The sequence below is a fragment of the Chaetodon trifascialis genome, chromosome 10 (genome assembly GCF_039877785.1).
Source record: "Chaetodon trifascialis isolate fChaTrf1 chromosome 10, fChaTrf1.hap1, whole genome shotgun sequence".
Taxonomy (NCBI): domain Eukaryota; kingdom Metazoa; phylum Chordata; class Actinopteri; order Chaetodontiformes; family Chaetodontidae; genus Chaetodon; species Chaetodon trifascialis.
In genome coordinates, this window is record NC_092065.1 from 27,097,845 (window position 1) to 27,124,216 (window position 26,372).

The 26,372-nt window shown below is 42.8% G+C and overlaps 1 protein-coding gene across 4 annotated transcripts in view; it reads right to left on the reverse strand.

Annotated features, from left to right (window-relative positions):
• znf423 (zinc finger protein 423) overlaps positions 1–26,372 on the reverse strand; it is a 163,046-nt gene that overhangs the window by 132,103 nt on the left and 4,571 nt on the right. For 3 of the 4 annotated variants that reach the window (XM_070973118.1, XM_070973115.1, XM_070973119.1), the window contains exon 2: positions 3,435–3,497. In XM_070973118.1, coding sequence (XP_070829219.1) covers positions 3,435–3,497 — 63 coding nt within the window. The remainder of the gene's footprint in view (positions 1–3,434; positions 3,498–26,372) is intronic. The other variant, XM_070973117.1, reaches the window with a different exon arrangement.

The following is a 26,372-nucleotide window of genomic DNA, read 5'->3' on the forward strand; positions in this document are numbered from 1 at the left end:
GATTCTAGAGAAAGAGAGGAGGATTTCATCAGAGACATCTGCAAATGTCTCTGAAGTTCACTCCTGCCAGCCCTCGTATCAGGGTGGCCTCTGCCCCCCCTTGGTGGCGCCCCTGGCCATACTAAAATATTAACACATATATCAGACTAACCTCTGCACTGACTTGAACTGCTTCTCTTTGGTGAGGCGTCTGATGTCAGATGGTAGTGACGAAGATGCTACTCACTGCCGGTTTGCAGGTTTTGGCCAGTCAGTCTTGAGCGGAACAAAATCTTTGCAAGTCAGTTTTGAAAAGTAGTAGGTTGTTGCTTTGCAGCTCAAAGATTTTATGTTAGCTAGTCAGGCACCTCAACTGATTCCACTGCAAAGCAAATATGTTCAGTTCCTTTTGTTTACTTTTTATGTTGTGAAACCTGTCGCCAAATGCCTAAAGCAGTCATGAACAGTCACCTCAGTATTCAGACGGCAGGTTTTTGTCCTTGCAGAGAGGACGATTGCACAGTGTTTTCAGTTGCACTTGGCACAGGCTTAATTTTGATTAACTCCACATCTATTTTTGTTTCATTGACAGTTACCATGGCACTTTTATCTTATTTATTTTCTTTATCACTGACTGAAAAGTAATTGCTGTTTTGTATTTGTGAATTTCCTGGCGGGCCGGATGAATGGTATCATAGGCTGAATACGACCCGGAAGCTGGAGGTTCCCAACCCCTGGAAGTAAAGGAAACAAGGTCTTTTCTCTTTGCAGTCTGCTTGACGGGAACATAGGCAGCAAATCTTACTGCTTTTGTGACGCACACATCCTAAAATTAAAATCCTAAAAGAGCGAGAGAAAGATGCTTATAAACATGCAGAGAGAGAAAGAAAAAATGATGCTGAGGATGCTGGGACAGAGAATTGATGGTAAAATGCAAAATGAAACAGTGTTATGCAGGACAATGTGCTTTGTGTGTGTGTGTGTGTGTGTGTGTGTGTGTGTGTGTGTGTGTGTGTGTGTGTGTGTGTGTGTGTGTCTGCGTGTGTGTCTGCGTGTGTGTCTGCGTGTGTGTCTGCGTGTGTGTCTGTGTGTCATGGGACTCTGGCTTCCTGCAGGAACTGACACATATAGCAGTTCTAGGGAGCCACCCAGGACCTCAGTCAGCACCCCAACTGCCTAAACACACACACACACACACACACACACACACACACACACACGCTCACACTCGCAGTCACCACACACAAGAACATAGACATGGTGCCCCTGGAGGAAAGTTAGCACAGGTCGGGGGGGGGGGGGGGGGGTAAAGGGAGAGATAACGGTGTATTTACCACATTCAGCAGTATCTTATTTCTCTGCTGGGATCTGGTCAAGGGAAGTGTTGAACTGTTCAGAGCATAAAATATGAGCTACAGCTGACAAATGAGGAGTTGAACTGCTTCTGCCATTGTTTAGCCACGTGCAGTTTGATCTCTACTGAGCACTAATGGCAACAGCCAGAAACGTGGCAAAAGCCTGGTTGTGCCAGGGTTAGCATGTGGAGCTAACAGAAAAAACATTTCTCCAGTGTTCACTAATAATAATGCCCGTCAGGTCATTTAAATTGTATTTAAAGCTGTAATGATAAGTGGATTAATCAATTAGTCATTCAACAGATCTGCATCACTTCTGATAATGATAGACCAGAATGAGTAAATCTGAATCACAATTCCAGCTTGTAAAATGTGATTTTCTTAGTTTTCTATCATAGTAAACTGAAATTTCTTTGGAAAAATTATTTTATAAAATTATTTGTTACTTTGCAAAAAACAAGATATTGAAAGACGCATCATGGGCTCGGCTAACTTGTGTAGGACATGTTTTACTATTTTCTGATATTCTATAGCCCAAACAATTAATAGAGAAAGTTACAAGTAGATCAGCTGATCATCAAAATACTTCAATCAGTTCATACCTCATATCTTCTGAATTCACATTTATGTTAGACAATTATATCTTTTGTGTCCCCATCAATAAAGACATTAATCATTAAATTAGGTGAAAAAAAGCTTTATGCCTTAAATATGGTAGACTTCCTGCCTTTATAAAGACCTGATATGAAGCTCTGAGTGGTTACTTTTCTCATAATGTTATTATCATTTTCATGACAACGTGTCCTTTAACACAGTGGTTCTCAACGGTTCTAGCTTCAGACCCACCATCAGCCCTCAATGACAAGCCTCGACTCAAAACAAGACAACGAACAGACAGCACTCTGCTGCATAAAAAACCTCTTCAAAATAAAAGTACAGGATTTTTTTTTTTTCTTAACAACCGCTGAAAACAGGTCCCACCAGCTGAGAATCACTGCTCTCGTCTGTGGACCGGTACCAGGCCACACAGAGAGACTGAACAAAAATATTTTATTGTTCATCATAGCCTGAAAGAAGTTTTATTTTGAAAATCAGGTGCATCCGCCTGTGCCTCTGTACACATGACAAACCACTCGTCTTGGTCATGTGATACGGGAGTAAGCAAGCCCACAAGCTAAGAAAAATGAGTGAAAAACAGCTTTTCAGGAAAGGGGAAAAGGCCGAATGATGAGACAGAAGAAGAAGAGCCTACAACTTCCAAGAAAAAGAAAGCTGCATTTAAGAGACCACATCAGCAGTCCTACTTAAAACACAGGCAAAATTACAGCAAATAAAAGTAAGTCCATTGAATCCATATAATGACCTTCCTTCTATGTACACACAGAGTCTATATTATTTCTCATGTCATACATGAACTTCAGAGCACAGTCTGTTCAGTTGTTCCTTTTCCATCCAGGAAAAAGGGCGAGTGAGGATGACTTCAAATTTCCATCTCAGGGTGCAAAGGAGCAAGAGAGACAGAGAGAGAGAAGACAGACGAAGGAGAGGCAGAGAGGGAGAAACGGAACGAAACCACGAGGAGAAACAAAAATGCGAGAAAAGAACAAAAAGAAAAGCCCGACCATCTTTATTGCTTCCTCTCAGGATATCAGCAGATCACAGAGAGCAGAGACAAAGCACACACATCTCTCTGTTGTCCCTCTTTCACCCATGTCTTCTCTCCATATCCCCATTGTCATCTCTCTTTCCATTCAGGATGACTCCTGAGAGCAGTGAGAGCTCTGTCTGTTTCCATATCTCTTCTCGTTCCTTCTTTTGGCTCTTCAGATACAAATACAATATGGGTTTTCCCTCTCCTAATATTTTGACCAATCCCTCATCCTCATTCTTTCTGCGCTGACTTAATCTCTGTAACGTTTCTTCTTCATGTCCCTTCTGAGCAGGCCATAAACCATGTGGAATAGATATTATGTAAATGTGTTTGTGTGTCTGAGATGTACAGACTTAAGCCTCTCGTGTGAAGAGCGTGTGTGTGTGTGTGTGTGTGTGTGTGTGTGTGTGTGTGTGTGTGTGTACATGCATGCATCTCTGTACACGAACCTGTCTGGACAGTTGATTCATCCCAGGTCCCTCCACACTCTGAAGACTCCCCTTCTTCTACTGCTGAGGAGAAAGGAAAAGGGAGAAAAAAAACTAATTTAAATGTATGTTTATTATTTATTTTCAGCAAGAAATCGGTTTGAAATTTTCTACCAATGACCAAAAGCCCAAGATCAAGAGCGAAAATGTGCTCAATCTCTTTACAGCTGAAAAAGTTAATTGATCAAAACTGTTTTGATGATCTCTTATTTATTTTAGACATTTCTTTGTGTAAAAATACCAAACATGAACTGGCTCTAGTTTCTCAGCTGTGGTGATTTGTCGCTTTTCTTTCAGGCTTTGGACAGTTTGTCAGACAAAACAAGCTGCTTGATGACATCACCACGGGCTGTAGGTAATTCTGACAGGTATTTTAACACTTGGTCGTTGATTAAATTAATCATTAGTGGCAGCACCACCAGTTTTTTCTGGACAGCATTAAAAGCACTGCCCTAAACATTGTTTACAACATCATGTGACCCAACACAACTTTATATTTCAACAATATTTCAGATAGAAACTAGGAGAGTGCAGCTCTCTGCCAGGTGTGCCTGGGGGCGTGTGGGTGGGGAAAAGGCAGGGCAGGGCAGGTCGTGTCTCCTGAGCATCGTGGAAAGAAGGACAGACAATATGTGATGTAAAATGTCAATTTCAAAGTGAAAATGCCACCAAAGACCTCCACATATGCTGTCCGTAGTGGAAACAGGAGTTGTTGATCAGCTGAAGCTCCAACCAGCTGGTCAACAAGTGTGAGCAGTCAGCGGTCAGTGGCAGTATGAAACAGAGCAGTCAGTAAAATCAGTTTTTCAAAATGCAGGTATCACCATAACCACGAGGGGTCATTGAGCATAAAGCCAAAAATGTCCACAGAAAATATTAGGCTGATGGGTCCAATGCGAGATTAGCTGCAGACAGGTTCACACATGGGCAGACACACACGCAAAAAAAAAAAAAAGAAAGAAATGAACACACAACAAAATGCATAATGACAAAAATCAACAGGTTGAAAACAAGTTTGAAGTGTTGAAACTGGACTACAGGCATTTTTAAGACGAATCTAGTAGTTTCCATGTGACTTTTCCAGTAATACAAGTCTCAGCTGGTTCTCTAAATTAATTTTGTGTTCCTTTTTGCCTCCCCAACTTCTCTACAACCATGAGAATCATAGAGTGTGTACGTATCGACATCTGAAAACATCTATTCTCTGTAACAGTGTGCTGTTTAACACCCTTAAACACAGACCAGGGAAGCAAGAAACATGCAGCTGTTGCCAATGACGAGGTTCTGAAATCCCTCAGACACACGAACACAGAGCTGATCAGAGCTGGAATGTGACACTGACTTCCTGGGTACAACAGGAAGGAGACAAGTACAGCTGGCACACAAACAGGAAATGGCTAGAGCCACCACACAATGGGGTTTCCGAATATCCCCTCCCCACCGTGCGACTCCTCACTTCTCACTTGCTCACCTCGATCTCTGCAAACCGTAGGTCTCACCCAGCTCTCTCCAGGTCTCAGCTTGTTGTACCCCACTTTACATCCTGATCAGCTCCCTCTTAGCCCACCCCATCCTAAAACGTGAGCTGTGCCAAAACCTCAAATGAAAACAAGAAGTTATAAATCAATGAAGGGTTCCTTTGGAAAGAAAAACAAACTCTTGACCCTTAGTCCTTGTTTCAGTCAAACACCATTTTCAGTGTTAACTTGTTCATACACTCAGATATACTGTGTGTGCAGATACAAATATCTGGATCTCTAAATATGTCGGTGTTCAGTTTTCCCTTGTAGTGATGTAGACCATTAAAACCACAACTACTACAAACTGGTGCCGGTGTAAAGTTCTGCATGGCAAACAGGCCCAGTTGGAAGACCAAATAATTTTTAGTTAACATGATTTATTAGTGTAATAGTTTCCTAAGCGAATGGTCCATGAAAACAGGGTTTTACATTTAAGTTTTTAAACATGAACTTGAAAAAAACATAACTGCATTTCTTCCTGCCAATCAAATGATCAATGCTCAGGTTTCTTAGGGTAAAAGGCTAAAACCCTGCATTTCCAAAAGGTTGAACTGAAGTGAACACAGCCACAGCAAAATTCTTCCATTTCAGTGTTTCATAGCAGGCTGTTCTTGAAAGTAAGCTAAAAACACAAGTGTTCAATAGCAGCTGACAAGGTAGTGGAGTGACTTCATCGTCTACTGGTCAGAGGTAACACCTGGCTGGGTTTTGCATCCGTCACAGCGATTCACACACCTGCTGCAAAGCTCAAGCATTTGCATCAAATCTGGAATCTTCCTGGGAGTATCTGGGGCCAGGGCTGGTGCCGGCTCTCAGGGCCAGATGTGGACCACGGTGTATTAATAATGGACTAATGGATCCCTGGACAAACACGTATGCACAGACAGTGCAGCTCACAGAGACATATGCACTCAGGACAGAACCACTCAGGATTTTGACTTCAAGGCTGTGCATCTGCCCGAACATAAGCCAGCACAGACACAGACCTCCCACCATGACTGACACGTCTGCCAAACACAGTAGACAGAAACAGATGAGAGGAGCTACGCGAGGAGAAGAACTTCCTCTAAGAAGAGGGGGTTTTCCTACACAACACCTACCGCATACTACCACACAATTAAGCCATGTTTTGGGCTGCATGACTAATACGATACTAAACATTTAGTGTCTTTTGCAATCATACAAAAGGATAGAAACACATTTTCTAATCCAGTCCTAATGCCAAGCCACCTTTTTTGCCACAATCACACACATCACAACACTATGATGACGTGATTATTCTCTCTCACTGATGTCAAGAAGCAAGACTCTACGTGAAAAGAGGGATCTGTACCGCTTATGGGCAGAGGTCTAAATCAAAGGTTTCCCTTTCTGAAAAGCAGCGTTCCCTGCTGTGACCACACTCTGTCTGAGCCAGGCTTCCCTGGTCTTGTTGAGGGATGTTCTGTACTTTTGTTCCCCGACAAACAGAATCATGATAGAACCATGTTCTTTTGGTAGTTCTGCATTTAGGTTTTCTATGGAATCTGTTTCAGATTTCAGATTTTGTGTTTTCTGCTGGAACTTTTCTGAATTCTGTGTTTTATGATGAAACACATTTTATCTGCAGAGAGCGCCTAATCATGTGGTAGATGAATAAAATGAAATATTCCAAATTTAATGAATAGCAACTAATTTGATAACAGTAACAATTGGTTATCAAACAGATCTTCTGCAGACGAGGAAGTGGCTTTGACAGAGGCTACTCTCACATTCATGCAGTGCTCCTCATTGATGCAATGCTTAATCTGCCACTGACAAAGCTTTTTCATTTCCAAGACACTATCTGGTCCATCCATACAACCACAAAGTCTTCAACAAACTCATGTGCTGCATCTGCCAATGTGATGCACTGGGAAAGACATCAGACGTGGCCAAACAAGAAAACCTTAAAAACTACTTTGTGAAACCATGATGTCATTCTTTACATAGGCTGCCTACTAATCGTTTTGAAGCTCAGTAAACACCAGATTTTGAACAGAATTTCTCCCATTTGTCCTGGACACAGAAACAGAAACCCTGGTACTACTACACCAAACTGCAGCACAAACCTACACAGCACTCCTGTCTGCACTGCAATGGGTTGCTACAAGTCACTGGCACACAATTATACAGTTCCACGGCATCCAGGTGACAAACAAAGACAAATTTACATGCATATGCAAAATGTGTCCCAGTATATGTATCTGGAATGCAGAGTTTCCCAATATGAGAGTCTCAAGTCCCCAGCTAAACAACATTGGACACACTGGAAGACTGGAATTGGAAATTAGGTCTTTGACCTTAAAGCTGAAAAGAAATAAGTCGTGAGAATTTTTAAATAATATTCTTTTAAGAAGACACAAAAACTGCATCTCCTGGGAAACATTTTAAAATCCCACATGAATAATAAATAATAACAAATAATAGTAAATAATGGTGGCATAGTGCGGTTGTGGTATTTGCTTTATTTAAGTGCACTGTTTAGGTCACCTTTAGCAAGCACAAAGCCAAACCCATTAAAATCTTACTTTTTAATGTGGTTAAGGCCGAGTCTGCACTGCCTTACATTAATGGTTGAGTCATCCATAACTGCCTGTAGAATGCTTGAGGTCCTTCTCTTTCAGGTGATTGAACACCTGTAGCCAACATGAAGCCTAAGAAATGGCAGCAACGTGAAGTAAATTTGATGAATGATATATTTACATAAGAGGGTGTGACCTGCCTGCCTGACACCGACTTGACAATGAAAGACTTAAACCCGTTTGCTGTATCAGAATTAAGCGCTCATAACGGAAAAGCAGGTTAACTGTATGAAAGTTGGCGGATGTTGCCTCACACACAACAGTAAGCTACAGCTGGAGAGGAGAGAGAGGAGAGGAGAGGAGAGGAGAGGAGAGGAGAGGAGAGGAGAGGAGAGGAGAGGAGAGGAGAGGAGGGGAGGGGAGAGGAGAGGAGAGGAGAGGAGAGGAGAGGAGGGGAGGGGAGGGGAGGGGAGAGGAGAGGAGAGGAGAGGAGAGGAGAGGAGAGGAGAGGAGAGGAGAGGAGAGGAGGGGAGGAGACCTTTGACGTTTAACAAGCCTTTTATTGGTCCATTTTTTCATTCACAATATAAAAAACCACAAGCAATTTAAATTAAAACAGAATAACAAAATACCCCCCCCCCCCAAACCTCACCCCAATCACTAAAACCACACACACAAAATAAAAGACAGAGGATAATTTTCCCTCCCTCCAACATAGAGCGAAGTTGACAAAACCATTTTTTCTCAGACTCCATTGACTCCAGAACTCAGAGGGTCTCATCACGGTTCAGCCAGACATTAAAATGCCACAAACGGCAAGGTCGTCTTCTGTAAGCACACTGGACAGAAGGTTGGCTGATGGTGGATGAACCCCTCCTGCATTTGTGTCAGCTGAAGCATGTGTACTGCAGTTCATCCTCCCACTACTATGACTGAACTACTGTTCAACTGCGGTTGTCCCTCAGTTTATGCGACAGAAGTACGTCTTTGACGGCTGCTTGTACTACTATCCTGCCCCCTCCCTCCCCTGATGTTTGAAGTTCCTACTCTTAAACTCTCCATGCAGAGCGAAGACAGAAAGAAGTAAGAGAGGACAGTGAAACCCTCTCTCAGCGCTTCACCCTTTTCTGTTATTACTCTTTTATCCATTTAGTGGGACATTTCCTGCTTTCCTCATTTTTTTAAGGTTAAACATTTTGTTTGCTTGGCTTTTCATGACCAACCAGTCTTAATGAGACAGACAATCTGTCCACATCAGGAAAAAAAATATGTTATTTCCAGGAAATAATTGATCTCTGTAATGAATATGACTCCTGATCATCCTGTGACTTAATAACAGAGAACTGTGACAGGGAATCATCTCCCAGTCCTCACCTTCATTTTCAACATTTGCACTGTTCGACTGGATTGCTGCTAGTTTCCAGCCTCAGCTTTCTACATTCTTTGTCCTCCACAGCTTGTCCCTCAGGGTTATCATAGCTAATATCCCTCACCTCACCGGTCTCCACAGTTTCATTTTCCAGTGCATCGGCGGCCCTGTTTTGGCCTCCCCCCTTCCATCCAGGCTACTGCTAGTTGCACCCCCTGTGGCCTGCTGCTCACCTGTATTGCTGCCCACCGCCTGCTCTTTATGGGGGCAGGATGGGCATTTGCGGCTGACATCACCACACTCAGAACATTTCTTGCTGCCAGAGCTTTGCTAAACAGTATGGAAACCTTTTCCATATTTACCTTTGAAAGATACTTCTGAGACTTGCTCAGGATTGTTCAGATGTTGTGTTTACAGCCAAGACAAACTGCTTCAAACCATGAGCAAATTTCCAAAGCAGAGCCAGCCCTCTTTACAACAGTTCATTAAGGATGAAAAGGAGGCCCGCATCACACGGTGCTCCATGTAGAAGGTACATCAGCAGTAAAACGGCCATTAACAGAATATCCAACACCAGGTCTGTTTTAGCTAACGGATGAACTGAGTGCTACTCTCAGAGAAAAACCACTGTGGCCTTACTCATCTGACAGCAATATGTAATACTCTCATGGCCATCCTGTCCTCCTACAGCCAAAACAACCTGTAATACAGAGCACCGTGGAGCAGACATAACTCTGATCCCATATCTGATGGACAAGGGAGGTCAACCGTCACCAGGGAGGGATGCCATAACTCAGTGAAACAATGAAATTATTAACCAAGTTTCACGCCCTAAATCCACAAATTGATGAATTAAACTCTCCTTGAGAGAAGAGGCAAAGCAAGGCAAGGGGAGGAGAGGAGAGGAGCTAAGGAGCTAAGAACAGAAAAACAAAGTTATGCTAACACGTGATGCTAACAATAGCTCCAATGAATAGCACTTAATCCCCTTCATTTTCCGTATTTCCCGTTAGTAAGCTATGAAAAGACTGCATTTTGTTGGTATTTTAATGCATTAGCTGACCTCTCATGAATCTTATTGACAGTGGTAGTTCATATAGTCAGCTTCACTTAACCTTTATCGCAAGCTAAAAGCTAGTTCGAGTGTAAATTCAGTTAGCTAACGTGAGTAACACTTGACTTGCTACTCTAACCAGATGTCAGTTAGCCTACATTTACCTCAAATTAATTGTTGTTTGTTAGTACACATATATATCTTTAGCTAGATGTGTTGTTAGTTGTGAGGGATTACAATAAAAGGTGGCTAGCTCAACTGGATAACTTGGCTAGCTTGCATCTAGCAGGATTGTTCCTTGGTTAATTCAGTCATTACACATATAATTTGTAAGTGCATCAGTGACAGGTGATAAAATCAACAGCATACGTGTGGATGATCACAGCAAAAAGAAAGTAAAACTGCAGAAAAGCTGATGTGAAACCACGGCAGTCTGACTTTGATGACCTCACACGCCAGTCATCGACAAAGGATCCAAAAAGCATCAAGGTATGCAACTGTCGGAAGAAAGTCTGTATCCTCCAAAATAATGAGAGGAGGGAGGATTTATTACAGGACTGTTAGAACTGTGTTAAACTGGCTATTGTATATAAGCTTAAACGCTTTATAGAAACACGTGAATATTGCATATTTTAAGAGTAGTGGAGTGCAAATAACATATCCCACCAACAATGACCCAGACAAGCTCCCGTCAACAAATATGCAAATAGAGCACATGGGACATACAATTAATTTGAGTTTCCATCTCAGGCCAGCTGCTGGTGCAGAGCAACAACACACAAGTCATATTTTTAACACTTCCATTGAAAACAGTGATGGATTTAAGATTCAAAACAGAACCCCTCATTTTATGGCTGCCTGTGACTAATAAAGGTTTTATTTTATTTGCCAGAAAATCTGGCTTGTAGACTTGTGAGGATGTCACATAAATGAGAGACAGATTTCATACAGTTGATTTCAACTTTGTTTGAATGAAGCACGTGTACACTGCTGCTTAAAGGACATTTTGAGAGTTCAAGTGTTCCCTAAGAAGGTTAGATTCTGCCTTTCTCACACCAGTATGACGTGTTTTCTCATCATCCGGCCCTTGTGTATAAAGAAATATACACACCTGAAAGTAGAATATCTCTTGCTAAACCAGGCAATCCTACGGTAGAGTCAGGCTGTCAAAATTGGCCATAAAACAGATTATTTGCATATTATTTCAACATAATCATGTCTTTTAAAAGATCTACATAACAACACATTACCTATAACCAGCAGCTATAAGACAGGCTGCAATGTAATCCCTCCAGGCTTTAAAACACAAAGTACGACCACTAAAAGACACTGAGAGGCTCAGATCATTATTCGAAGTGTCTTTTTTTTGTTTGTTTTTTTCAAGCCAAAAAGACAATAAACTGACAAAACAACCAGAGAAAGACAGGAAGCAGAGGGACGGTAAAGGAAGGGAGATCAACGTAAAAGAGAAGAAAGATTAAACTGAGGGAGGAAACAAGTACAGATGTTACTTGTAATGCTGCTGCTTCCAGTGGTGCTACTGCTGCTGTTACCACTGCTACTACAACCACTACCACCACTACTGCTGTGGGGGGGTGGGGAGCAGGATCTTAACCTTAACACAGTTTAATTTTTCTTTACCCCTTTGTTCAACTCGACTTAAGACCCAGCCTCCTGTGGGGGTCTATGACATGGTCTGCTTCTGACAGCCCTTATTAAAAATGTCAAAAACTGAACAACATTACAGCAACAACACTACTACTACTACACCTTGTGGCATGGAGTTTGAATATTTTTGCTATCATTGCATGGATAAGCATTTGACTCTTGCTTGTTCTACTGGAGATACTTTGATCATCCAGTCAGTGCAGTGAGCTCAGCCAGGTGTCCAGATCTCCTTTTCTTCCTACTGTTAAGAAGAATTCAGTGATTTTTTTTTCTCTCTGTGTAGGAGGTCAAATCAACTGTCCCATTCAAGGAAAAAAAATATCAATCCTCTGCCTGTATATGTTATATAAAAAATGTTTGTTGCCTTGCTTATTTTGCACAGTTCACCAAACATTGATATTCGCTGGTTGTGAGAACTTATGAGCATAGAAGCACGAGAAAAATATTAATGAACACACACTGTAAATCAGAGATGGACAGAGTACTAGTATCATTTATTTAATTTAAAGTAACAAGACCACAGTGTAGTACTTTTACTCAAGTAAAAGTACAAAAGTATTAGCATCAAAATATACTTAAAGTACAAAAAGCAAAAGTACAGCATAATGTATATTATTGAATTATACTTACTGATGTATTAATACTAGGGATGCACATTTTTAATTTTTTTTATGACCGTTAACCGACACCCTTTAGCGATTAATAACCATTAACCGATAAGATTTAAATGCCCTTACATGCTGCCATTTCGACATTCCGTCATTCCGACATACCACCATTTAGACATATCACCATGCCGAAATACCGCTATTCCGACACACAAACGTCCCACCATTCCCACAAGGCTTTCCATGTAAGGAAAGGTTGGAATCAGAGAGTCACTGACTCGGCGCTGTTCGGTCCGAACTGCAGATTTACAATGACGGCAAATAGTTAGATTACTCATCTAAAATGTAAAAAAAAAAAAAAAGCTACAAGATTTAGATAATTAACAGTACTGTAGGCTTCAATCGTCTCCTATTGCTTTTTAAATTATGTCGAGAGCGAGCGCGCTGGTGATTTCTTTAATTGTGTGTTCTGATTCACGCTTCTGAAATCAGATTTTTAAACAGTTCTGATGGAGCTCAATGTTTATCTGGATGATGCGGCTTCATTCCGAACCATTTTACTGTAAACCTGGACGACCCGCGGCGTGTCTGGAGATAAAAAAAATAATATTCAATGTAACGTGTGTTTTGTGCGTAATTGCGCACAATAAGCTGGTGCTTCGGAAGTTGCATTTGGTCGTGTTTGGCCTCCAGTGCCTTGCATGCAGGTGTGCTGTGGCTGAAGTGCCTGACAAGCCGCCCCGCTGCAACAATAACACGATGCACAAACACATTAAATCCGTCATTTACCACCAGCTGCAGTGTATGTGCAAAACAGGGGATCGAGTCCCAGCTGACCCGTCCGGGAGAGTTGGCTGCCACGATGTTGCGCGTGTTGTCGTGGACGCATGCGGACACTTTCCCACTAAGTCCCCACGTCTCCACTGCATCAACCAGTTTAGCTGTGAGGTTATCAGCTGTGTGTCTACCTGGCATGCTCTGCGTTAACAGGACGGCAGAATTAACTTTCCAGTACTCATCGATATAGTGACATGTAATTGTCACGTAGCTCTCTGTTGTGAGCGCGGTCCAGCGGTCCGTTGTAATAGCCACGAACTTACGAACTCGACACGCCCCCATGAGTTGATTGACTTACGTAGCTAAAAAACAAAACTGACCGTTAGTATTAATCGGTTAACGTTCCTGTTATCGGTTAACGGTTAAACAGTTAACCGTGTGCATCCCTAATTAATACTTACTTTAAAGTTGCAGCAGGTAGGCTGGAGCTATTTTTTGAATTACATTATACATACTGCTAGTTATCTTGTGAATTTCATCCTCGGATCATCTTATCTTACCCTTAATATTTCATTGTAAGTTATTTGTTGATTATATTCTTTATTATCAATCTGATTCTACAAAGTAACTCAGTTATCAAATAAAGGTAGTGGATTTGCCTCTGAAATGGAGTGAAATATAAGTACAATGGAAATACTCTGTCTATCCTGCTTGGGTGAGGTTGGGTGAGGGTGGGTGAGGTTGACAGCGAGGACCACTTTTACGAATCAGTGCGACGCTACTCCTCTCCCTCCACTGTCTCCTTCCTCTACCTCCATCCTTTCCTCCTGTATTTACAACCTCGTCTATTTTCCCACCCTCCCTTACTTACTTTTTTCTGCTTTCCTTGCTCATGACCCATATCCTGTCATCTTTCTTAACGGTTTCTCTCTCCCTCCATCTCTAAACTGCTCACTCTTCATGCTTTGTTCTGAACATCCATCTTTCTCAGCACCCATTTTCAACTTGTGTTTTGTCCGTCTGTCTCTCCTTTCCTCTGCCTCTCTTCCACACCTCCCTCTGCATTTCCCCTCTTCTACCACATTCCCACTTGCTCTCCTTCTTCCTTCCTTACAGCCTCAATAAGAAAACCCTTCTTCTTCTTCTTTCCTCCTAAACAACACCCGCGTGCACGCGGCACGGTATCAGGGCCATTTATTCCCAAGTCAGCCTAAGGCTCTGGTGTTCCTAGATCTCTCTGACAAGCGGGTCACTGTGGCCAATCATGCATTGGCCAGGCGGCCCACAGAGGCGGGATGTGGGCCAATGTAACCAATGATATGCTGGTTCTTTTCCCAGAGGGGCAGACTGATTGACAACTGGTGCTGGACAGAAGGCAAGAGGGTAATTGTCCTCCGACTCTCTATCTCTCTCTATCTTTCTGTTTCTCCTTCACATTTCAGTTACTCCTTTTCTCGCCCTGCCTCCTCACTTTCTCCCTCCCTCCCTCCCTCCCTTTCTTACTCTCCCCCCCCAACCTACTTCATATCCCCCACCTCCCCACCCCAACTTGCTTTCTTCCTATAGCTCCAAAGGGACTCTCTCATTGGCTGCCCTTCTTGTCCCTCAGGAACGACTTTGTGACGCTACTGCAGGCCGAGAGCTGATGCCAATCTCCATCCCCAGCCCTTCCCCTGGGAGCCCCCCCTAACTTCAATGGCCTATGTCAAGCACACACACACATAAGCGAGCACTTCTAGTCAGGGGACGGGCACAAAAGCTGATTAACCAAATACTTTTATCAGCTGTAACACCGCTCTCTCTGCCTGCCTGCATTCTGCACAAAACAGCCTTAAAATACATAAACACACATGCAGACACACATCCCGAGCACTGAGCCATTGGCCAGAAACACCAGGCTAGTCTGGGGTTTGGGACAATGTCAGTGTGTGTGTGTGTGTGTGTGTGTGTGTGTGTGTGTGTGTGCGTGTGTGTGTGCTTTTGTTTGTGAGAGTGTGTGTAAAGGGACAGAGGTAGCAGAGGGCTTAGATGGATGGCAGAGGGCTTGGATGGCAGAGAAAGAACAACAACCACACAAAGCCTGGCAGACAAGCTTCATCGCCCTCTCCATCTTTCTTTCTGCTGTTTCTCTTTTCTACTCTTCCTCACTTATCATTTTTCTCGTTCTCTCCCTCTCTTTTGATCTGAAATGTTTCTACTATCTGATTTTGAGGTCATAGTTTTTGCTTTTCTTTTCCCTTCAGCCATCACTCTTCCTGTCCTTCTGTATTTTCATCTGCTGATGTCTTCACCCACTTTTCTCCGCACTCCTCTTGTTTCATGTCGTTGTGGTTTTAAGCCGTGCTGTGTTGTCCGACTAAGTTGCTACGCGACCTCCCCAACATCTCCGAACTTACCCACAACAGCATATAACATAAACACACTATTTGTATAGTGCAGCTACTGAGCAGAACACTAATTTTCTCACACACACACACACACACACACACACACACACACACACACACACACAGGCACACAGTTTATGTTCGGGGCCAAACAACACAGCTTGAGATTAAAGAGTTTCTCTGATCTGACATTTGTTTTTCTGTCTGTCAGAGAAAGTGTGGCGGGAAGAGGAATCGATAGCAGAGGAGACGCAGAGGGGAGAGAAGAAGAAAGGAAGGATAGCAAAGAGTAAAGGGGGAACGCGTGGAAAGATGCAGAGTGTGGAGGAAGACGTAGGAAGGGCACAGACGTGAGAGGAGAGGTGATAGGTGAGGACTGAGAGCTGCAGAGAGGAGAATCATAAAGAGTAGGACAGAGGCAGAAAGAGAGGGCAGGAGCAGAGGGAAAGCATTCCTCTGGAGGACCTCCACTCTGGGGAAGGCTCCAGAAATAACTGAACTAGAAGTTCCCCCAGCAGTCTGCACTCACCATAACAGACTGGGACACGCACACACTCACATCATCACATAATTGCTTTCTCTTGTACTACAGGTTGGGGAGTGTTTCCTGACTGAAGACACCAACTTCACACGAAGGCATTATTTAGTTTGATACAAACTTGATTAGGTTTTACAGGAGGAGACAATAAGAGAGAGACACATGGAGGAAAGGGGAAATAAACAGCTTTGAGCTACGCTGCTTCGCTAGCGGAGAGATTAACTTGCTCGTCATGCTCCTTCTGGGAGTAAGAAGAAAAATATACACACCGTGCGTGTGCGCTTGGAGCATGGCTGCTTGTTTGTTTGTTTGTTTGTTTGGGTAGACATATAATCAAGCATCTTACCCAAAACACAAAACATAGTTTTCATTTTCAAAATAACTTTTTCATGGATTTTTTTTTCTTTCTGTGTAGCATTTGTTACAACTTACATTAAAACTGAGGTTAAAAGTAGATTTTGGGTCAACGGTGTCGCATCAACTGTATTTTCTACGGGTAAAAAATGGAGACTTTTACTTTATTGATTAATTTAGAAATTCTTTAAGGAGGTTCCACCTTTACAGTTCAGAAACAAACTAATGATCCTACTCATTTCCCCCACTTTTGTTAATACATATATATTGCTCAGTAACAGATTTTAGTCCCAAGGATGAAAAAAAAAAGAAATCAATCAACTCAGGCTTTAAACATGGCAGCCATTCAGATAAGATGGGAGCGCTAAATTGTTAATGTATCAAATCTCTACTGACAAAAGTGCAGTCAGGATTATCTCGCTCACAGAAATGCATCCCAAGAGCCAAAGTTCATCATAATATAAGACTACAGGAAACATGCATTTCAGCTAAAGTGCCACACACGTACCAAACAAAGCAAACGCAGCGGATGAGCTTTGGAAATTTCTTGTTCGTGTTTTCCAGCAGGCTGATGTCAGTAAACATGAAATGTAAATCTATAGATATTATTCTCCTTCGGAAAGCTCTTATCTTAGCTAGTTATTTCAATGCTTTTACAAATGTAGTAAATTTGCATTTTTTGGGTAAGAGGTCTATTCCGGAAAAGGGAGAGGAGAGTGTGCGAGTCCCCAGACTGCTTATCAACTGTGAGTCCAAGGCAGAAAGTCCTGCATTTTTAAAACCGGCCTGCACTGACCAACACACACACACACACACACACACACACACACACACACACACACACACACACACACACACACACACACACACACACACACACACACACACACACACACACACACACACACTACAATCTCTTTTTGCTGTCTGTTTAATTCTGTCTTGATTCAGGCATAAAGCTTTCTTCTGGGACCAGACGTACAAGAGGAAGAGACGCCACCTCGTCTTCCTCTGTTGTCATTTCAGCACAGTACAAGCAGTCACTCTGGCTTTTCTGAACCTGCTCGTGCAGTCAGAGGAGCACCTTCACTGTAACGACAGCGAGTCTGTCCTAAAACTAATTTACTTTGAGACCATGCATATGAAAGACAGCATGATATCAACAAAAGAAACTAACCATGGAAAGCTAAACTTCTATAATGTCTGAATAACATTACTGTGACGCTGCACACATCTCCAGCACTCTACTGCTGACTAGATTAGCAGCATTAGCTTGCTACCTGCTGCTTATTAGTCCTTAGTTCAATGCATACTGAATACATTTCAACAGTGTGTTATTGTATATATTTCACGTTTATGTGTACGTTTAACGTGCTGTTGCAACAAAAGAATTTCCCAAATTGGGATCAATAAATTTAAGTCTGAGTCTAAACAGTGAATGTTGATATTTATGTTTTAATCATTTCTTGCTCTTTCAAGTGTTAAAAATGACCTACAATATATTAAATTTATAATCACCTAGCGGGCTCATACTCACTATCCACTGCCAGCAAAATCTGCTCCAAACTTACATAATATGCAGAGTGCAGAATATTTACACTAGTTAGGCATTAGACTGAATCTTCTGAACAGCACCACTGGAAAAGATAATATAGTTCAACGTTACAAAAACGGGTCATGTCACTGAAGACTGTGAACATATTACTCAAAGATGGCACCGTGGATGCCAGGGTTTGAGTAGCAGACCCTCTCTGATACTCTATCGTGGAGAGGTGCTGTTCAGCACTGGTAAATCTCCACTTTTCAGAAAGTCAGAAAGCTTTTCTGAACCTCTTTTTGGGGCAGCAGCAGCTTTGTATGTGATTTGCAGGAGATGCAGATATGGGAAACGAGTCGGAGCCCTCGTTACACTGAAACAGCAGGGATTTCATACAGCACTCGCGTCTTGACATTAGGCCAATGTCCACTCTCTTACTAATAAGATGGACAAACTGCTGCTCCTAAACGAAATAAACAGGGGCGTTTGCAGATCTGCTGCTTTATTGAAACCACTATTCAGTACATCTTCTTCCGACCGACAGGCAGAAATTGAAATCTGCTTCGGCTGTAGTGAAGATTGTGAAAAGTTGGACCACTGGCACAAAACTGGAACTGCAGACCTGCTTTGACTGCACAGATCTGGTTGAACTCACCAACGCTGTCACATCTTACATTAGTCTTTGGGAGGACTTGTGTGTGCCAACTAAAACCCTCTGCACATACAACAATAAACCACGGTTTTAGGCTTAACTCAGGCAGCTTCGCCAGGGTAAGGAGGAGGCATAACCAAGCCAGAAACCCACTGTCAAAAAAGATTTAAGTAGCAAAAAGGTACTACATCAAAAAGCTGGAAGACGGCCTTTCAGCAAAAATGCACTTTGGAGAAAAGTGCTGGACATTACCAACAACAGGAGACAATCTGCCCACACAGCTCAGAACCATCGACTGGCCGACAACCTGAATACATTCTGCTGCAGGTTCGAGAGGCCGACATCAACACCCATCACCCACACCAGCTCAGGCATCAAACAACCACTCCCACCCCATGCAATTCTTCCCACTGACTCCCCACCAGCATTCAGGATCTGTGAACAGGATGTGTGTCACCTCTTCTAGAGACAGAGGTTCAGGAAAGCGTCAGGTCCAGGCAGCATGTCTGCCTACTGTCTGAAAGTCTGTCCTGAAGAAGAAGAGTGAAGAGTGGTGTGAAGTTCCCTCATTTGAATAGAGCTTCAAATGCTCTATAATACCTCCAATGCCAAAAAATCCTCCATCTCAGGATTTAATGACTATAGCCGCATCTTCCTGATGTCTGTGAAATCCTTTGAGTAACTGGTGTTGACTCAGCTGAAAGACATCACAGACCCCTTGCTGGGACCCCCTGCAATTTGTCTACTGGGCAAACAGGTCAGTGGAGAACACGGTTAACATGAGACTGAAGTACACGCTGCAACACCGCAGCCACCCAGGGACATACGCCAGGGTCCTGTCTGTGGACTTCAGATCTGCGTTCAACACCATAATCCCACAAATCCTCGACTCAAAACTCACCCAGCTGACTGTGTCAGCCTCCACCTGCCAGTAGATGACAAACTTCCTGACAGAGATGAAGCAGCAGGTGAGGCTGGGAAAATCATGTCCAGTACCCGGACCATCAGCACTGGAGCCCCCCAGGGATGCGTGCTCTCCCCCCTGCTCTTCTCCCTCTACACGAATGACTGCACCTAGGGAGACCTATTTGTTAAACTTTCAAAGTTTGCAGACAACACAACGGTCATCGTCCTCATCTGAGACAGTCTGAGACGAGTCTCCATACAGGCAGCAGGTCGAACAGATGGTCCTCTGGTGCAGTCAGAACCACCTGGAGCTGAACATGCTCAAAACTGTGAAGATGACGGTGGACTTCAGGAGGAGAAGCCCCTCAATGCTGCCCTCTATCACCACCCTCATCAACATTGTTTGCATTGTGGAAACCAGGTCTGGACAGACCAAGAAATCAGGTTTCTCGGACCCACTATCTCCCAGGACCTATGGTGAACTTCAAACGTAGCCTCAATCACCAAGTAGGCACAACAGAGGATTCCTGCGTCAGCTCACGACCTGCCTCAACAGTTACTGACCCAAACAACCAGTCACCAAAACAGTTTCTTCCCACAAGACATCGACCTGATGAACAGTTAGCTAGTCATAAGTGTCACTAACTCTCTGATAGCAAAACATCCACTGACTGGCACATTATAATCCATGAATGCAGTTTTTCACATGTTCACTCATCACTCGCTGTCACAGTCAACACGCATTGTAAATTTCACTGTATTGTCCATCATTCTTTGTATATGTAGTTTATTGTTTATCATCTATTCTTGCACTACTTAACCTACTCTTCAGTCTTTTGTTTTTAGTCTTTTTGTCCTTGTTGAGCTGTATGTCTTTTAAACTGGAGTGAAACTAAATAAAAATATAAAGCAGATTCTGATTCTGACTCAGATGAAGATTATATGGAGGGATACTAAATGATAAACTTATGAAGAAGTCTTGCTCTCTCCCTCTCCCTCCCTCCCTCCCTCCCTCCCGCTCTCTCTCACTCCATTGTGTCACATTGTACGTATCACAGCTGGGCGCCCTTGCCTTTTGGCTGGGAGGTGAATGGAAAGGAGTCAAAAAAACAACAGAAGACTCAAGCACTAAAAGGAAGCACTGGTACGTCTACAGTGGCGAGGGCTAAAAAGACCAGGCAGTGTCAAATGAAAAAGAAACACAACACATGGACAATGGACATTATTCTGGGTCCATTGTGTGTGTGCGTGTGTGTGTGTATGCAAGCACAGGGAGAAAGAGACAGCAGACATGAAACTATTTACTGGATGAATCTGAAATAACACTGAGGTCTAGGCCACTCAGACAGAGCAGCACGTGCCAAAAAACTTTTTATTGTTGTTGTTTTTATTGTTATTTATCACAGATATGGATGTCTGCTGGCCATATCCACATCATAATCGTGTCAATCAGATCATCTCCAAAGAGTTGACAATGACCTGCAAAAGTTACCTGGTGCATTTTAAAGCAATTTCAAATATATTTCTAATATTGTAAAAAAAAGACCAGTAACTGCTCGTTATAGTATCAAAGGCAAAGATTTGCCTACTTTGCACGGTTGCATATCGCTGTAAATTAAATCCTTCTGGGGTCAAAATTTTTTACAACACCATTCTGTGCTGTAGTAACTTCTGAGGAGGATTATCGTATTTTACATGAAAGACTAACTGACTGATTAAAAAAACTAATAATAAAATGAATGTTTAGTTGCTACACTAGTTAGGTATCCAATAAGACAACAGACACCACGGGACATAAGACCTGACCAAACACCCACAACTTTACAAACAAATACAGCACAAGTAATAGTCAGTGATGGACAGAGAAACAATCATAATCTCTTAGAAAGAGATGCTTACACACTCACACGTATACACAAGCAGCCTTCTAGGAAACTTGTCCATGTTCTCTCAGACTCTCTCGTGGTGGGAGGATACAGGCTTGGCAAGGTAGGTCTGGATTGACGAAATGTGAGTAGTGTGTGTGCATGTGTACAGTCACACCAGCATCATCTTCCTCTTATTAAACATTGAAGGCATGCACATAGCTCCGCTATACTGTGTGTGAGCGTGTGTGTGTAATTGTGAGTGTGTGTCTTCAGAGGGGTGTGTGTGTGTTAAGGTCCAGTGAGTTTGCAGCTGATAAACGAGGCTAGCTAAGCTGCTACAATGGCACAGTCCTGGCCCATGACGCCTTGTTCTTACACACCCCCACACACACATGTGCATGCACAACCACACCAGGCTGGCTGCTGATAAGGAGCTGTCGCTGGCATACACATACCTCACTGTGGGACTTCACCCTTTCTGGACACACACACACACACACACACACACACACACACACACACACACACACACACACACACACACACACACACACACACACACACATACACGGCTGTCCAGACTCATATGAAGTGAAGACTTTTTACACGGTTTTGAAAAGAATTGAATGTTTTTGTTTGTCTGTTTGTTTGGTGAAACAAACTGACCAGTATGATTCCACGCAATAATTTCCAGTCAGAAACGTGCAAAAACAATCACCTGAAGCTAAAAATGAGCAAAAATCAATGAGCCTGTGGTGGACTACGATGCTTCAAATATGGATGTTGTTGAAGAACATTATGATGTCACTGTGAAGTTGACCTTTGACCTTTAAGATACAAAATGTCATTACCCCTCCTCCCTCCAGTGAGGGATAGGATGGGGTTGGAGGAAGCTGGCGGGTGAGATGCCGGTTGCAGACGTTGTGCTTACGTTGGTGAAGCCCTTCACGTCCTCCTCCAGCGATGGCAGGTGAGTTTGGAGGAGTGCCCCCACAGGAGGACGACCGAGCGCAGGTTTTGAGGGACAAATAAGCGGTTCTGCGGGCAGGTACTGGGGCCAGGCTGGTTCTCTGTGGCAGATCTCACCCTCTCCTCTATCTCCCAGGTGACTGGGGCTATGAGCTAGGAAGCAGGCAGGATGGGAGTGGTCTTGGTGGTACTCTCCTCCCTAACATGGAATAGATGGGAAAGGACATCTGGCTTAATCTTATGTGATCCAGGCCGACCACCGAGCCTGTCTGGAGTTGAGACGCTGGGCTGTACAGATATACTCCAGGTTCTTGTGGTTGGTCCAGACCTGAAAGGGTGTCTTGGTCCCTCGAGCCAATGTCGCCATTCCTCCAACGCCATAGTTGCTAAATAGTTCGTGGTTTCCAATGACGTAGTTCCACTAAGCAAGCGACAGACGTCGAGAGAAGTAGGCGCAGGGGTGAAGCTTCTGGTCGGAGACTGACCGTTGAGGCAGTACGGACCCCACTCCTACGTCCGATGCATCAAACTTCACAACAAACTGGCAGTCAGGGTCGGGTATTCGGAGGATGGCTGATGAATTGAAGCATGCCTTGAGAGTCTGGAAGGCCTTGTCTGCCATTGGTGTCCACTGGAACACCACCTTGGAGGATGTGAGACTCGTGAAGGGAGCAGCTATACAGCTGTAGCCTCACCTGTAAAAACTGGCGAACCCCAGGAATCTTTGTAGCCGCTTGCCATCACCAGATATTCAGAGTGTCCGGCCGGGGTGTTAAAGGCTGTTTTCCACTCATCTCCTTCCCGAATACAAACCAGGTGCTACGGTTATGGAGATCTAGCTTCGTGAAGATGGTAACACCGTGGAGTAGTTCAAAGGCCGATGAGATGAGGGGAAGTAGATAGCGATTCTTTATGGTGATTTCATTCAGGCCGCTATAATCGATACATGGTCTCAATGAACAATCCTTCTTTCCTACGAAGAAGAAGCCTGCCGAAAGTAAAGGCTGGAGAGTCTTGTATAAGGGCTAAGAACAATTTGGCAAAGAGTGAGTGTGAGGGAGCCACTTAAATATGGCGCTGGTTGCGATTAGTCTCAGGTGTGTGCTGGCTGAGCAGGTGTGCAGATGAGGGAGAGAGTGGCAGCAGATAAGGAGCTGGCTGATGTGACACATTAGGGTTGGAGGGGTTGAGCACTATCCAATTTTTAAAATCTATTATGATTGTTCTAAATAGCCTAAAGTCTAATTTGGCAGGTAATTTTCTGACAAATTACATTTTTTACTAAATATTCTGTCATTGCTTTCATAGAATCAACCACACAGACAGCAGTGCAGGACAAATACTCTTAAAGAGTTTATCATACATTCATATCGTACATTGCACAGAAGATTTTATCTATTTAATCTATCTAATGTATTTCAATTTTGACAGGAACGAAATGGACACATTTGTTATTTTCAAGTACCCAGAAATACTGTATTACCACATTACCACCCAACCCATTTTGAGTATTTGAGTAAAATTTTGATGTGTGAATTCTTGATTTATGGCCATAAATGTGTGATGTAAGGTTACAGTGAACTTGATGTTTGGCCACTGAAATCTAATCAGTTCATCCTTCCATCCATCCATCCAGACAGACAGACCTAAAACCATAATATGTGGAAAACTAAACAAGCCGACCAGATGATATGACCTTTTTCCATCTATTACTATTAAGCAAAATTTCACCGGTCATCCAATAAAGAAATGGTAATTATCATGGTCATTAATCAAACCATTAACCAACACAGCACTTAACCCCAAATACACTGTACTTGTTTGAAGCCGTTACGGCTGGTAGCGGAGGTGTTTTATCGGATGGCACCCATCCACCTAATTTACACAATGTATGGAGGAGCTAAATGTTAGAAACACCTTGAAATAAGGTTTTCTGCTCACTTTGTGAACATCAGAAAGATTCTTTTGGGTGGTCAGACGAAAAAATATATGTTCTGGTGAAATACTTGAGATTCTTGTCTGAGACTTCCAGCCAAAGATGAGAGTACAGGTGTGACGGCACTCCACTCTCTTCTTTTTTCACAGAAGACATTTTGCATAAGTGTAACTAATAACATTATTGATGGCTCAATTCTATTAAAGTGTCCCGTGACAGTGCGACAGTGAGCAAACGTGCACAATACAGGACCCTGAAACCGAAGCAGCTCATTGGAATTCAACTATAATTAATCTTATTATTTACAGCCGTTCTAGCCAGACTATGACATGTCAAATGTCTTCCATCTACTAACTGTCTACTCTGAGCCTTGGATTGTGGAGTACTTTGGTTATACTTGAGTGGAGATCAACAGTTCAGCTGTGTGCTGTACACGTACTGATTGCATGATGCATTGAGACTATTTGTATCTGCACAAAAAACGAGATAAGCTGTCAAATTTTTAGCAGCAATAGGAGCGAGAAGGCATACACGGTACCCTCTAATACTGAAACACTCAGATGTACCTGCAAAAAAAAAAAACATTCTTGTCTTCAAGTAATCCAAGCCACCTGTAGAATCTCTGAGTTTTATAAGAGCCAGTCGCCCTATGAAAGTCTTTTGTTCTCTGCCAAAGGGTGACATTAAAGTACACTAATGGTAAAGCCAGATGGAGAGAGCGAGGCAGAGAGAGAAAGAAGAAACAGACATGAGAGTGATGAAGGTGAAGAGAAATGAGAGATTACTGTTCTAAACACACCACATACTGATGCTGCTGTCAGATATTGCGATGATACTATGTTCCAAAGCTTTTCTAGGAACAAAAGTAAGTGAACTTCCTTCTGTTTGCACTGGTCAGTTTTATTTTGCCATTGTAGGAGTATCATAATTAGATTCAGCAACCATTAAACTGGCTACTCCATGACATTTCCCACCACAATTAATTTTTACCCACATTTGGCGGGTTGGCAGTTTTTAATTTCAAGTCTCGAACAGTTAATTGACAATAATTTTAACTCCAGGCAATGAATAATTACTATCCCACAGTTTCTTATTACATTAAACTCACATACTTACATGAATTATCATGCAGCCCAGACCGCTGTTGAAAAGCAAAGTGGCGTAATGCTGAAATGATTCGTCCATTATTTGATCTTTCGATCAACAGAAACTGCAGCTATTCTTAAGCTAAAATGCCAAACGTTTGCTGGTTCCAGCTTCTCTAATGTGAAGAGTTTCTGCTTTTCCTCGAGGGTCAGCATACATTAAGTCAGTCATCTGAATGCAGGCAGTAAGTTTTTAATACAAATGAAACATGTTTACGAAGGAAAAACTACACACACTGATAGAAGGTGGTGTGAAGGGATGTAAAGAGGTGAGAGAGGGAAAGAGGGAGAGCGAGAGATGAAAAAAGCATGAGTGAAACAATGTCATTAGCCCAGAAGGACTCAGCAAAACATCCCCCCCCCCGGTCAAAGGACTTCTTTGGCGCCACTGACTGTAAACAACACTCTAAATAAACCAAATAAATGCTAAAAAGTAAGTGCTCCTATCAGCTCCCTCTTTTCCCCCTCTCCAATCTTCTCCACACTCCTCCATCTCCCTGTCATATGTGCTCAACTCCCACTTAATGTCCTGCAAATGAAGCGGATTTATTAATGTGTAATTAAGTAATAATCATCACTACATAATGCATGAGAGACTCAAGGGGCTAAGAGCTGAGAGAGAGAAGGGGAGAGAAAGGATTGCAAGGCTGCTGGTGCAGACAGAGAAGGAGATTTTTGCTGCCTCGCTTCGCTAAAGACACATTTGAAACAGATTAATCCACGGAAATAATATTTTGATAGCAGAGAAACTGGACTTACTCAATTCTTCCTCCTGCTCAACTCTCCTTTTCTCTCATCCCATCAGCTAGTTTCATGACCGTCATCACACCATTAGTGTTTAAAAATGAAACTTCAGTTAGTCAAGTCCCCCATTGTTAACAGGGCAAAATCACTGTAAGGCTAGACTGGTCAGATCTGTTAGAGGAACGTGGTCACAGTGGTGAAACACGGAGGAGTAATAAGAAGACTTATGCTGCTGTTCGTTACTTCATCAGATCTTTCCATGACCTTGTTGCTTGACTACATTGGTATATAAAAGAGCATAACTTCATAATTCTGTAAATTGTA